The 12703-nt window shown below is 58.2% G+C and overlaps 1 protein-coding gene and 1 non-coding gene across 5 annotated transcripts in view; both read left to right on the top strand.

Annotated features, from left to right (window-relative positions):
- The window catches only part of NSD2 (nuclear receptor binding SET domain protein 2), a 76076-nt gene extending 63578 nt beyond the window's left edge, over positions 1-12498 (top strand). Inside the window, exons 17-22 of one of the 4 annotated variants that reach the window (XM_060013086.1) lie at positions 37-306; positions 1159-1275; positions 6685-6826; positions 7114-7220; positions 7988-8192; positions 9061-12498. In XM_060013086.1, coding sequence (XP_059869069.1) covers positions 37-306; positions 1159-1275; positions 6685-6826; positions 7114-7220; positions 7988-8192; positions 9061-9362 — 1143 coding nt within the window. In that variant the 3' untranslated portion in view covers positions 9363-12498. Of the gene's footprint in view, positions 1-36; positions 307-1158; positions 1276-6684; positions 6827-7113; positions 7221-7987; positions 8528-8971 lie in introns of those variants that run through there. The other 3 variants (XM_060013087.1, XM_060013085.1, XR_009519636.1) reach the window with 3 other exon arrangements.
- On the top strand, positions 6452-6578 carry LOC132426360 (small Cajal body-specific RNA 23). Its single transcript, XR_009519657.1, has one exon. It is a non-coding gene; the product is annotated as a small Cajal body-specific RNA 23 (non-coding RNA).
- Positions 12499-12703: the final 205 nt, after the last annotated feature.

Here is a 12703-nt window from a genome sequence, read left to right as displayed (position 1 = left end):
GGGCGAGTGGGCTGAGGCGCCGGCTCTCGCCTGCAGGTGAACAAGCCTTACGGGAAAGTGCAGATCCACACGGCGGACATCTCCGAGATCCCCAAGTGCAACTGCAAGCCCACCGACGAGAACCCCTGCGGCTCCGACTCGGAGTGTCTGAACCGCATGCTGATGTTCGAGTGCCACCCGCAGGTGTGCCCCGCGGGCGAGTCCTGCCAGAACCAGTGCTTCACCAAGCGCCAGTACCCCGAGACCAAGATCATCAAGACGGACGGCAAAGGCTGGGGCCTGGTGGCCAAGAGGGACATCAGGAAGGTGTGTGTGCGCGCGCGTGTCCGTCCCCAGGGCTCGCTCGCCGCTTCCTCGGACTTGGCTTTGCCCGTGGTGCTCTTGCACTCATGTGAGGACAGTATTTCGAAAACGGTTTTTGAGTTGTTACAACTGAGGATTGTAAAACATTCCATGAAAGATATCTATCAGAGTGAAACCCTTAAATTCCTTGAAACGCGCCCTCAGTCAGAACTCTGACGGCTGCCGTGGGGAAGGGAGAGGTTTGCTTAGAAGGGCAGCCAGGAGGGTCGCCAAGCAGAGCGTCGTGGACGCAGCTCCCGTGGGGGCCGTCCTGGGACAGTGTGGGACCAGGTTGTCGGAAGGTGACAGGGACCACGCACAGCCTGTCTCCGCTTGCGGGCTGGATGGCGGGATGCGTGCTTGTTGCAGCGAGCGAGCGCGGCAGCCTCAGACCCGGGACTGCGCTCGGCTGATCCCAGCAGCCCTGTTCCTGCACCTGCCTTGCCGGCTGGTTCATCCAGGCTCCGGCAGGAGAGCTTGTGGGAGTGTTTCCACGCCTGCTCTGTCTCTGCTGGGGAGGTCGAGCGGTGAGGGCGGCTTCTGTGGGAGCTGGGGGCTGACGGTTACAAGCGCCCCCAAGACACGGGAGTGCTGGGAAGCAAGGGTTAGCGTGTTGCTGCTCCCAGAAGAAGGCTCAGGTACAGGCTTCAGTGACAGCCTCCACGAGACAGGCGTAGAATTGCCTGACTTGGCCGTAACGTCCAGGGGCCTGGCGAGCCCCCTGCCCGACGCCTGCTCCTGGCGTGGGCTCTGGGCCCCAGTGCTGAGGCGCGGCCGGGCCGTTGGTCATCAGCAGCGCACTCTTCTGGTTTCCAGGGAGAGTTTGTGAATGAGTACGTGGGGGAGCTCATCGACGAGGAGGAGTGCATGGCAAGGATCCGACGCGCACACGAGAACGACATCACCCACTTCTACATGCTCACCATAGACAAGGTAACGCGCTGCGTCCTCAGGGCCCGTGTCTGTTGCTCACCATAGACAAGGTAGCACGCTGCGTCCTCAGGGCCCGTGTCTGTCCGCACGGGGCTTCCTGCGGCGTCGGACTGCACACCAGGTGACGCTGTCACGTCGTCTGCGTAGGTGTGTTTCAGGCACCTGTGCTTGTCTCCTTAAGCGCAGTGTCTTCTGGCCACCGCCTGAGGGCCAGGGTGACCGGCTCTCGGCGTGGGACTTCCTGGAGCGTCACGTGTCCCTCTGATGCGTGACGGGTACACCGAACAGTCTTTCCCAGGGTCAGAGAAGAGCATGGTTAGGGGAATTGCACATCCTTCCAGGTACATAGTGGTCTTCTGGGCTGCTTGTTAGGTGTCTGAAGCCCAGGTGCGTGAACGTTTGTCAGCGTTCTCAGCAGGTGGGTAAGACGATTTGTCAGCACGTGCGGGTGGAGAAGAACGGGCACGTCCGGGACACTGGGTGCCCAGCTGACAGGCCCCTTCTGGTCGCTCCAAGGAGACACAACCCCAGGAGGTGGCGAGTTTATGCACCCTCTGCCATCCGCCCTCATTTTTGGGTGGTGGCGGTGAGGGGGGTTATTTGATTAGCAATGGGAACCCTAGGCCTATGCCTTCCTGTGTTTAGGCGTCTAAGTTTGAACTACTTACATGTTGTGGAAAATGCCAGGTTGTCACTTAACATACAAATTAGTCCTTGAAATGATGATTCACCGAGGGCACCTGGCTGAAGCCGAGATAAATTCCACGACGCATGAGACGTTGAAACAATGCATCCCTCATCCATTTCCTGCAAGAGTAAAAGAAGCCGCACCTCCCTACACGGTACAAGCGCAACAGAGCAGGACCTCCGCGAGCAGACCTCACATAGAAGGCTCAGCGTCGGTGAGAATCTGAGGGGTGAGATTAAATCTGAAAGAAAGGATTAAATCAACACGTTACAGATGGTTAAAGCCATAAAAGGAGGTTTAGAGACACGGGAACAAGACACTGAGGGATGAATCAGGCAGATGTGAACCAACAGTTAAAACTGGGAGTTAACATATAGTCATTGAAAGTAACCCAGTGGACGGGTTAAGAAAAGTTAGACCGCAGTAGGGAAGTGACTGCAACAGAAGGAGCTTCTGCGAATCCGTCTGGACGCGCGGCACGGGAACATGGAGCGATGAGGCTGGAGAAAGAGGCCGAGACGGGAAGACAGACGCTCAGTAGATGTTCCAGAAGGAAGACGGAAGGGAGACCCGGGGGAGAGGCGGGACGGAGAAAGAATTTATGGAACCTCTGTGACACGGATCATTCCATGGCTGAAGCTGAACAAGTTTTGGGCAGGACAGATAAAAATAAACCCATACCTAGGCATGCTGTTAGAAATCCATACCTAGGCGTGCTGCTTAAACAAAACGCCTGTGAGACGCCGCACACCACAAGGATGAAGGGCAACAGAGGGGCTCCCCGGGGGCCCAGTGGTTAGGACCCGGCGCCTCCACAGCTGAGGGCCCAGCTTCGACCCCTGGTCGAGGAACTGAGGTCTTACAAGTCGCACAGTGCAGCCAAAACAAAAGAAAAAGACAACCGAGAAAAAAAAGACGGAGCGTGTTCCAGGGAACGACAGTCGGATGGTCAGCCTCCTCCTAGTATGATGGAAACCAGGGACACTTCTACTCCTCAGGGAGAAAACCCCTTGGCCCTGCACCTCGCACCCTCCGGGCCGGGACCAAGCGAGCTGACCATCAGCGTCACGTGGCGGAGGAGATAGTAAAGGAGGTTCTTCAGGGGCTTCAGAAGTTACGTGTGAGGCGCGAGAAGGATGGTGGACAAGAGGTGGCACGCGTGCGGATGTGGCTGTCACAGGTGCTGAGTGCTGGTGAATGCGGGGCAGCGGGGCCGGGATGGCGTCACAGAGGGCGTCAGAAGAGAGGCGAGGCCAGTGGGAGCTGCGTGTTTGCTGTGGATGGAGGGGAGGCTTCACTAACTCGTGCTTTGTCAGGCATACGCAGGAAATGACTGAATGAGTAGAAATGGAGAGTGTAACTTCCACCTTGTGAGAGAGTGGAAAAGTGCATGAAGCAAAGTGCCCGTCAATAGAAAGTGAGGGAGGAGGGAGGAAAAAAGGAGAAAAGATAGTAATCAGAAAACACGAGGTAGGGAGTTCCCTGGCAGTCCCATGGTTAGGACTCAGCTCTCACTGCCCAGGGCCCTGGTTCGATCCCTGGTCGAGGAACTAAGATCCCACAAGGCGCTGCCAAAAAACCCCTTCATCTATAAAAATGAAATTAAAAAATCTATACGTAGGATCTTGGTAGAAGATGGCGGTGCTCAATTCCAAAGCAGCAACAAAAAGATACACCAAGTACATCTTCAGTGAAACTAAGGACCTCGTCACCCACGAGCAGACGGAAGACGCTGTCTGAGAGCAGGGGACTCGGAGGCTGAGGTGCTGCAGAGTTGACGCCTCTAGGCCCCCCCCCCCGCCCCCGAGGTGCCTGCTCCCAGCAGAACTGAGCGGTCCCGACTCACCTCCTTACTGCTGACAGGCGCACAAGAGGATGAACTAGTAGACGTATATCCAGTGGTCTCAGAAGGGGGCCTCAGAGAAAGAGGGGTGGGTGGGGACCTGTGGTGACAGGCCTCGGAAGGACCGTCTTCCAAAGTACGGCAGCTTTCTGTGAGGCAGAGAGGGGGCCTAAGGCTCTAGAGCCTGGGGAGCTGTGGGCCATCAGGTGGCCACAGAGCAGGGAGCCCAGAGACAGGGCACCCAGAATGCAGCCAGCAGCTGCTCCAGGAGCCCCAGCACGTTTCGAGAGGATCTGTCAACAAAGAGCAGCAGAACCTCCCTGCGGCTGGGGAGACACGGCCAGAGCTGGGGACATCGTGCCCCAGCAGTCGGCGTGCACTTCTGAAGCACAAGGGGTTAGAGACGGCCACTTAGCAAGCTGAGCTGGACCTCGAACTCGGAGACTGAGAGTGAAACGAGCCGCAGCCAGAGCATCTCTGAAGCTTAAACCCCTGGAGCGGCACCTGAGCAGACGCAGGATGGACACGGCACGGCGGAAAGAGAGGAAGGTTAGAAAGAAAGCGTGGCCGGGGGACAGGCCGCGGAGGGTCTCTCTGCGTGACGGGAGTCTAGGTATTGAAGGAATACCCTGTGTTTCAGGGGCAGTCCATCCAAAGTGGTCGACGTGGTAAATACCTCATTAAAGTTACTGGACATAGCAAGGAACCCTTTGGCCAGCTCGGCCAAAAAACTGAGTTCCTTGTAAGGGGAAGACAGTGAGGCCGTCTCGAGGCTTCTCGTGGCAGAATCCAGCGCCTGAGCACAGAGGAGCACTGATAAGGTTTTCAAGGAAAGAGTGAACTGGAGACTTTCTCTCCGGCCGACTGGTTCTGTAGACGTAGATGTCAGAGTGACAGGTGTGGACACGGGAGCTGAGGGCACCGGTCCTTTGGGGGAAGCTGCTGAAGGATGGGTTCTAGGCGACCCCCGCAAAGCGACTGGTGGTGGTACAGGTATCGGGAACTTGTGCCGAACTGTGACTCCCGACAGCAACAGGGGAGGCCAGAGAGTGAGGTAAACTCACCTCTGATGCTGATGCCTGAGCGTCAGCTGGTAAGACAAGTAGGAGTAGCTTTCAGCATTTTTAAGTATCAAGGTAAGAATGCCGCGGAAAACTGGGTTGTAAGGATGGAGGTGGGTCAGGGGAGACCACTGCAAGAGGAAGCTGCGGGCGCCGTATGCAGGCAAAGATGCCCTCGATAAAGGACAGCCAGCAGGGAAAATAAAGTTCCCAACATAACAGGAAAATCAGTAATTAAAAAACCCCATTACTTCATAGCAAAAGGCTTAAAACCCAAATAAACAAGCAAATTAGATTGATAGAATTGTGCCCAACATGTGAGTCATATTTGTAAAAGGGAGTTGGATTAACTCATCTATTAAAAGATTTCCAGATTGGTTCATAAAGCGAAGCCTGTTTCTCTGCTGTATCTAAGAAACAGAGGGATCCTGAAAGTTGAAAATAAAATTGTGCACAAAAGTGTGTCAGGTGGAGTCAAATTAAAAAAGAATTGTTCTCAGACAAGGCAAAATTTGGGCCCCAGCGCATTCAGTGAGACAGAGGAAGGCCTTTTAACGTCAAGAGCGCCGCCAGGGACCAGGATACATCCTGCAGGGTGTGCCCCAAATAACAGCGCAGCCACCCCCCAGAGCCACAATTCAGGGAGGCACAGGAGACAGCCAAGTGAGGATCCACGTCTTGGAGCGAGAGGCCCTAGGCAGAGAATCAGCATGGACTTAGCACCAACTACAGAGAGAAGCAGCCGTGCGGAGAGCCTGTGGCCGCAGCGGTGTGACAGCGGAAACGGGAAGCAGCGGCAGGTTCATCAGTAGAGGACGGCTGGGCACCAGCATCCCGGCCCTGAGGAGCCGAGGCAGCTGCTCAGAGCAGGTTCGGCGGTTCCTTTCAGTGAGGCAGGAGCACGCGGCACAGCACGCGCTTCTGAGATGTGTCCACCTTCAGAGGAGCAGCTAGCGTCCGGGTGTGAGCGTGTGGCTGAGGCCCCCGCCCGGGGCCGCCCGTCCAGGGCAGGGGGGCCTGGCAGGCGTCTCGATGCCACGCTCCTGGGGTGCCTGTGCACACGTCCTGTCCCCCGCTCACAGACCCCGTGTGGCGTTACCGCGTGACCGTGATGCTTTTTGTGGCCTAGTTTTAAGTGCCCTCCCGCCTCCGGTACGTCTTTCTCCTGTCCCTTGCAGTCGCGCGGTCGATGAGAGACCCTTAGGGTGAGGAAGGCGAGGTCACCGCTCCCTGATGCCGGGCGAGTGCATCGTCTGGGTTTTGCCACAGTAGGAGTACATCTCCGTGTACACAGAGGCGCTTGCCTTTCGGGGGGTCGAGTCCCGGGAGCATGAAGGCGGGACCCTCATCGCTTTTGCCCGGGTGCGTCTCAAGACTGCTTCTGCCGCAGGGGTTGGCCCCCCTCCCATCAGCCAGCGTGGCCTCACGGCCTCAGGATGTTCTCCTTGTTTCCTCCACCGCTGGGGCTGTCTCGACTTGCTGGCTGGTTTGTGTCGTAAGCGGTCAGTCCTGTCCTCTGTCAGGCTGTTGGTGTCCGGCTCCCTCACTTGCCGTCCGACGTCGGGGAGCTCGGCTCACTGTCCCCCGCTCACCAGCGCTCGGTCCCTCCGTGTGGTGTGACCTGCCTGCCCTCCGTGAGCAAGAGAAACAGGACTGGTTTGGGGGTGTCCCATCTGAGTGGACCTGGGAGACCACGGTTCTCAGTGCAACACCAGGTGTCCAGCACGACGGTGACGATTCCCTTTGAATGAGAACGTGATGGCTGAGAGTTGCCCACGTGTGTAGGTGCTGCTTGAAACTTGAGTTGTGCCTTACAGGACCGTATAATCGACGCCGGCCCCAAAGGAAACTACTCCCGGTTCATGAATCACAGCTGCCAGCCCAACTGCGAGACCCTCAAGTGGACAGTGAACGGTGACACGCGCGTGGGCCTGTTTGCCGTGTGTGACATTCCTGCAGGTACCGTGCCTCCGGGGCTCCCCGTGGGGCTCCCAGCCGAGCGGGCAGGTGGAGGGCCCTTGTCCGATGCTGTGTGTGGCCGGACCGCCGGGCTCGGGGAGGGCGGGCGGCTGGCGATTTGGAAGTTGTGTTTTGTTTGGAACGTGCACCTTGCAGCGTGGAATAGAAAGCCGTGCGGGGACAGTACAGGTGCGCTGACAGGCGCAGGGCTCGTAGACCTGATGCAGGCTTCTTGGCAGGGTCGGGAGAAGGGCAGTGTCCCAGTGTGGCTTGTCTCCCTCACCCAGGGACAGAGTTGACCTTCAACTACAACCTCGACTGTCTGGGCAACGAGAAAACAGTCTGTCGGTGCGGGGCCTCCAACTGCAGCGGGTTCCTCGGGGACAGGCCCAAGGTGAGCGGTGGCGGGAGCGGAGTCTGCCGGGCGGGGCGAGGACGGCAGGGGAGGCCAGGCGCCAGACTCGGTGGCTGCCCCTGCAGAGGCCACAGCGTGCTGGGGCTTCACGGCCTGGAGCCGGGAGTCCAAAGTGAGAGCCTCCGTACGCGCCTGGCGGCACGTGGCGTTCTGCCTGCGTGTCTGTTTCCGCGTCTCCTTCCCTCTTTCACAAGGACGCCGGTTGGTTGTGCAGGGTTAGGGCCCGCTGCTTTACATCTGCAGCGACCCTACTTCCAAGCAAGGTCACATTTGAGGTTCCAGGAAGGACATGGCTTTGGGGCGGGCTGGGGGGGGGACACGGCTCCACTCAGCACACTTAGCCCCTTCCCTGTGCTGGGTAAAACGCGGGCCTGAAGCCTCTGGACGGCCGCAGGCATCCAGGCCCAGAGGTGGGATGTCCACAGCGGGCCTGCCGCTTCACCTGGCTTTTCTCATCTGTTCTCAAAAGACGCGCCGCGTGGGGAAAGAGCCTGCCCTGGGCCGCATGCCCGCTGTGCGGCGCTGCGGCCGGCGGCCTGTGTTGTTTCCTACAGGCAGTAAATGGGAACAGGTCGGGCCCCTGCATTTTCCCTGTCGGCTGCAGACCCCCACTCTTCTCCTGTGAGACCATCCTCAGGGGTCCCTGGCGCTCCCGACCTTGACCTTGGCCCTGGTGACCCCTCGGGACAGCTGGCCTCAGTGTGCGCAGTTCCCTTGAGTGAACTGCATTTATTTCTTCATTCTAGACCTCAGCATCCCTTTCCTCGGAGGAAAAGGGCAAAAAGACCAAGAAAAAAACCAGGAGGCGTCGAACGAAAGGCGAAGGGAAGAAGCCGTCTGAGGACGAGTGCTTCCGCTGCGGTGACGGCGGGCAGCTGGTGCTGTGCGACCGCAAGTCCTGTACCAAGGCCTACCACCTGCCCTGCCTGGGCCTGGGCAAGCGGCCCTTCGGTGGGTCCCCAGCCCGGGCAGCCGAGGCCAGACCACCCGGCGCAGCCCTTGGGGGCCGGCAGGGGCTGGGGGAAGGTGCCGGGAGGAGCTGCTTGGGAGCGAGGGGCCCCGCACCCCTGGGTCTCAGCTGGGAAGACGGGGAGGGGCTGGGGCTGGGGCTGGGGCTGGAGTCTGCCCTTCAGAGAGATGATGGGCTCCGGCGTGCACAGAGCGGCCATGTCACCTCGGGAGGGAAGCCGAGAGGCCCTCACCCGGAGACAGAAGCGGCAAAGCTAGAAAAGGAGACGTCAAATGTGTTTGACTGTGAAACAAACACTGTGTGTGGCACGAGATGATGCAGCAGGGCCAGCAGGCGGGCGGCAGAGAGGCTCACGGCGGGCGTGCCGGTCTCCCCAGACCGCGCTAAGAGCCTTTGCAGGCGGACCCCAGAGAGATCGGGGCCCCCGAAACACTCGGCCCGGCTGCACACCCGTCGCCGGACAGCAGCCGGGGCGGCAGGGCCCCCGGTGCCGCTGGGCCATCTGGGCTCGGAGGTGGGGCCTGCTCGCTGCCCTCCGGCCCCAGGCCTCTGAGCACCAGCTTTAGCTTCTCTTTACCTTTCGACACTTGCCTGGAAAGCGGTGTCTTGGTTTAGTTTGTGTTCATCTGACTAGACTGAGTTTTTTTTGTTTTTTGTTTTTTAGACTGAGTTTTAAAGTTAGTTTTCAACCATGGAAATGTTACAGTGTTACAAGTTGCCATTCCTCTCTTCTGTCTGGTGATACTTTGTTTCGTTGCAGGGAAGTGGGAATGTCCTTGGCATCACTGTGACGTGTGTGGGAAACCTTCCACTTCATTTTGCCACTTTTGCCCCAATTCGTTTTGCAAGGAACACCAGGACGGGGCAGCCTTCAGCTCCACCCAGGACGGGCGGCCATACTGCGGCGAGCACGACTTGCGGGCAGAGCCGGCCGAGCAGCCCTGCCCGGAACCCAAGTCCAAGGGGAGGAGGAAGAAGAGGAGGTGCTGGCGGAGGGTCACGGAGGGCAAATAGCGCCAGGCCGGGGCGGGGTGAGATCGGGGGCCCCGCGTGGCCGGCCCGCCCTGTGCGCAGAGGGCCGGAGGACGCCGCCCGCAGCCCCCGGGACGCATGCACAGGCCTCCTCGGGAGGGGGCGCCTCCCGTCACTGAGCCATCCCAGCAGCGCCCGCTGCGCCGCACTGACCGTCCAAGCCGCGTGGTTCCAGCCGCGAGGTGCGGACGCCCCAGGACAGACAAGCCTGACTACACAGCATTACAGCCACACTTGAATCTCAGAACGTCAAGGTGCCCTCCCGCTCTAGTTTGCTAGGTTAAAGTTACAACGGAAAAGTAACTGGCTACGAAATGCTTTTATCTCCCCTGAGATGTAGAGAGTAGTGTTTTTTCAAAGGAGGATCACTCTTACCTCTTTTAATCTTGACAGCGTCACCCAGCCTGCTTCCCCGTTGCCATCACTCAGGAGAGGAGACCAGGGTGGGGCCTGGGCAAGGACTCAAGACCCCGGGTGCCCTGGGAACCATGATTCTGCTCTTATGAAACAGCTGTATGATTTCTTTTTTGTACTAATGTGAAGTTTTTCCTCAGAATGCTTCTTTTCCATCCTAGTGAGGAGCCGGCCCCAGGACGGTGACTAGCGTAGTGTTGTTGTGGGATCTCCCCTGTCGTGTTTCTCTCCGTGGACTTGAACCAAGTGCTGCTGCCACGTCGGCCTTTAAAGCACAGGCTCACGTGGGGCAGCCTCCCCGGAGGGTCTCATCACTTGGGGGAAGAGTTTGTACATTTTTTCGGGTGGCTTTTCTTTACCAGTTTCTGGCTTTTATTCTCAATATATTTTTGCTAAACTTGTTTCACAAATTACCACCGACTGAAATGCGTGTTTACTGATGCGTGTGTGACCCGCTGAGCTGTGTGACGCGGCCACTTAGGGAAACGGTTTGTCCGGCGCTCTGCCCGGTGGCGTCTCGGGTGACGGTCGCGCAGCAGGGCACTGCTGGGTGCCCCTCCCACACACACCCCGGGACGCGGAGCTCGCAGGGGACGTGTGCGTCCAGGCGCTCCTCCCGGGCTGAGGAAAGAGCGAGTTCAGGCGCATCGTCACCCCAAGTGACTGCACGCGTGCTGTGGGCCTGTTCCCGGGAAGCCTGAGCCGCGCTGGGCAGACGCCCTCGGCCAGGGCCCCTCGGAGGAGCGCTTGTGCTGGGACTCGGGCCGGCCTGCCGGGCGTGGGCACCCAGCCTTGGAACAGCCCGGCCGACACTGTCCCCTGGGAGATTTCCACGGACCGTTAGCCCCACGCAGGGAGAAGCTTCTGCGAAGCACAGCGTTCCCATGGACCCCGGGACGCTGGGAGCGCCCTGCCAGGAGCCCGTGTGCCTGCCTGTCTCCACTCGCGGTGGGAGGGAAGGGGGCGCTCAGCAGCAGGTGCTTTTTTCTAGCCTCCTCTTCTTAAAATAACCTGAGGAGAACATCTCCTCTGCAGAAAAGTTTACACAACTGTTCTTGAAAACTGCCACGGAGGTCTCCTGTTGGTCTCTCTTACCGTTTTCGCCTCGGAGAATTGCAGGATATACCAACACTTGGACCCAAGTTCACTACTGCTCCGGGGTCCTGCGACGGGAGCTGTGGGGGGAGGGGGCGGTCTCGGCCAGGCCGGGACCCCTGGGGAAGCACCTGCTCCAGGTGCGAGGCGCCCGGGCCTCCCCAGGCACGGACTAGGAGAGTCGGCTGACCGAGGCCGTCCTGCTGGCCCTTCTCTGGCGACCCTGGGGCAAGTGACGTAGGACCAAAGGAAAAACAAGCCGTGTCCTCAGCTGGTGCTTCCACGGGCGGCTCGGTTCTCTGGAAACGCGCCTGCTCGGTGAGACGCAGGGGCCGTGGGGTATTTCAGTTCAGAACTCTTGTTTCTCTCAAATGGTCTTTTAAGAAAATACTGGATTGACGTAGATTCATGCTCCTTAGGCCCTGAACCTGGCGCCTGCGCGCTCTGGGGCTGGGCACGAGGGGCGCCGAGGCCTGGTGCCAGCGCAGCGGCCGCGGGCGCAGCCCCGCCCTTCAGAGCCAGGGGCCTCGGTGTGGGCTGACGTCACTCGCCCTTTCCTGCCGGTGAGGGACTTCTGCCTAAGTCAGAACATCAGAATTGGTTTTGCAGTGCACTTTGGGGAGCAGATTAACTTATTTTTGTATTTGACAGTAGTAAAAATTTTGTGTGATTTTTGAGTCACTTTGATATTACTTCCAAATTCTTTTATAACCTTTCTGAAGGAAATACTGGAAAACTTATCTTAGATATGGTTGCCCTCTTTCCAAAAACTGTTAAACTAATGAGCAAATAACACTAACTCTGAGAATCTCCAGAATACCAGTTTATGGATCTGAGCACAAGGCATTGCCGGAGCAGCGGGGCTGCAGGGGCCCTCCCGACGGGGCCGAGGCCTTTGCCCCGAGTCTGAGGGGAGCTTGCTTCGGGGGAGTCGGTCTTTCCTGAACGTCAGCTTCAGCCCTTCGTCGTTAATGTGAAGCAGAAACACAATGAAAACCGCCCAAACACCTCAGGATTCCTCAGCATCAGGAGCTGACCAGGACCCCTCGTGTGTCGTGTCCACGCCAGCGCGGGCCTCTGGACACGGGGACGCTTCTCTCCGTTGGGGGTCGTGGGCGCATGTCCAAAGCGGGTGATGATAAGCTGCGAGCACCACGGGGAGGCCGCCTGGCGCCCCCGCCCAGGTCCCGTCCTCCGAGAATGCTCGGGACCCCCTGCCTCACCCTCAGGTCTGCGCCCCGGCGCCTTCCCAGTGTTTCCCTTGACACATAAACTGCAGTGTGTGCGGCGCCATCTTCTAGAACTGCCGTATGTCCAGGAATAAGAAAAGATAAGCCTGTTTTTACGAAAGGTAACACAGACGACTTGTCAGTTGCCGAACTCTCGATCCTGTGAGATGTGGAGCGTTTGATGAGTGAGTAAAGTGCTGTGTCCGCAGGCGTCGTGTCCACCGCACCCTGTTGAGATGTGAAATTAAACAGAAACCTCAACGTGCCTACTGGTGTCTCAGCGTCGCACGGAACGCGGCCAGGCTCCGCCTTTGGGGGGGGGGTGTACCAGGTGCTACCGCCAATTTTGACAGACTTAAAAAACTTGAAATTCACTTCTGGGGGAAGATACTGAAATGTAGATTTGAGAATTGCTGGTTGCGGGGAAATAGGATTTAAGGTCGGAAGTTGTGTTTGGAAGATTGTGTATGAGTATTTTTGTATTAAAAAATTTAAAGGCTTTTTTCTTTATGTGGAATTGCATTTTGAAGTTTGGGTCTCTCTTCCATTCCCCCAGTCCCTTTTCTTTCTTTTTTTTTTTTGGTCGCGCTGTGCCGCATGCGGGATCTTAGTTCCCCGACCAGGGACGGAACCTACGCCCCCTGCAGTGGAAGCACCAGGCAAGTCCCGCTGCCAGTCACTTTGAGTCGTCACTCTGAAGCATCTGGCACAGTCCCCTGACA

This window comes from Delphinus delphis, chromosome 5 (assembly GCF_949987515.2).
Source record: "Delphinus delphis chromosome 5, mDelDel1.2, whole genome shotgun sequence".
Taxonomy (NCBI): Eukaryota; Metazoa; Chordata; class Mammalia; order Artiodactyla; family Delphinidae; genus Delphinus; species Delphinus delphis.
Note: the sequence above shows the minus strand (reverse complement) of the source record. Positions and strands in the feature narration are given on the sequence as shown.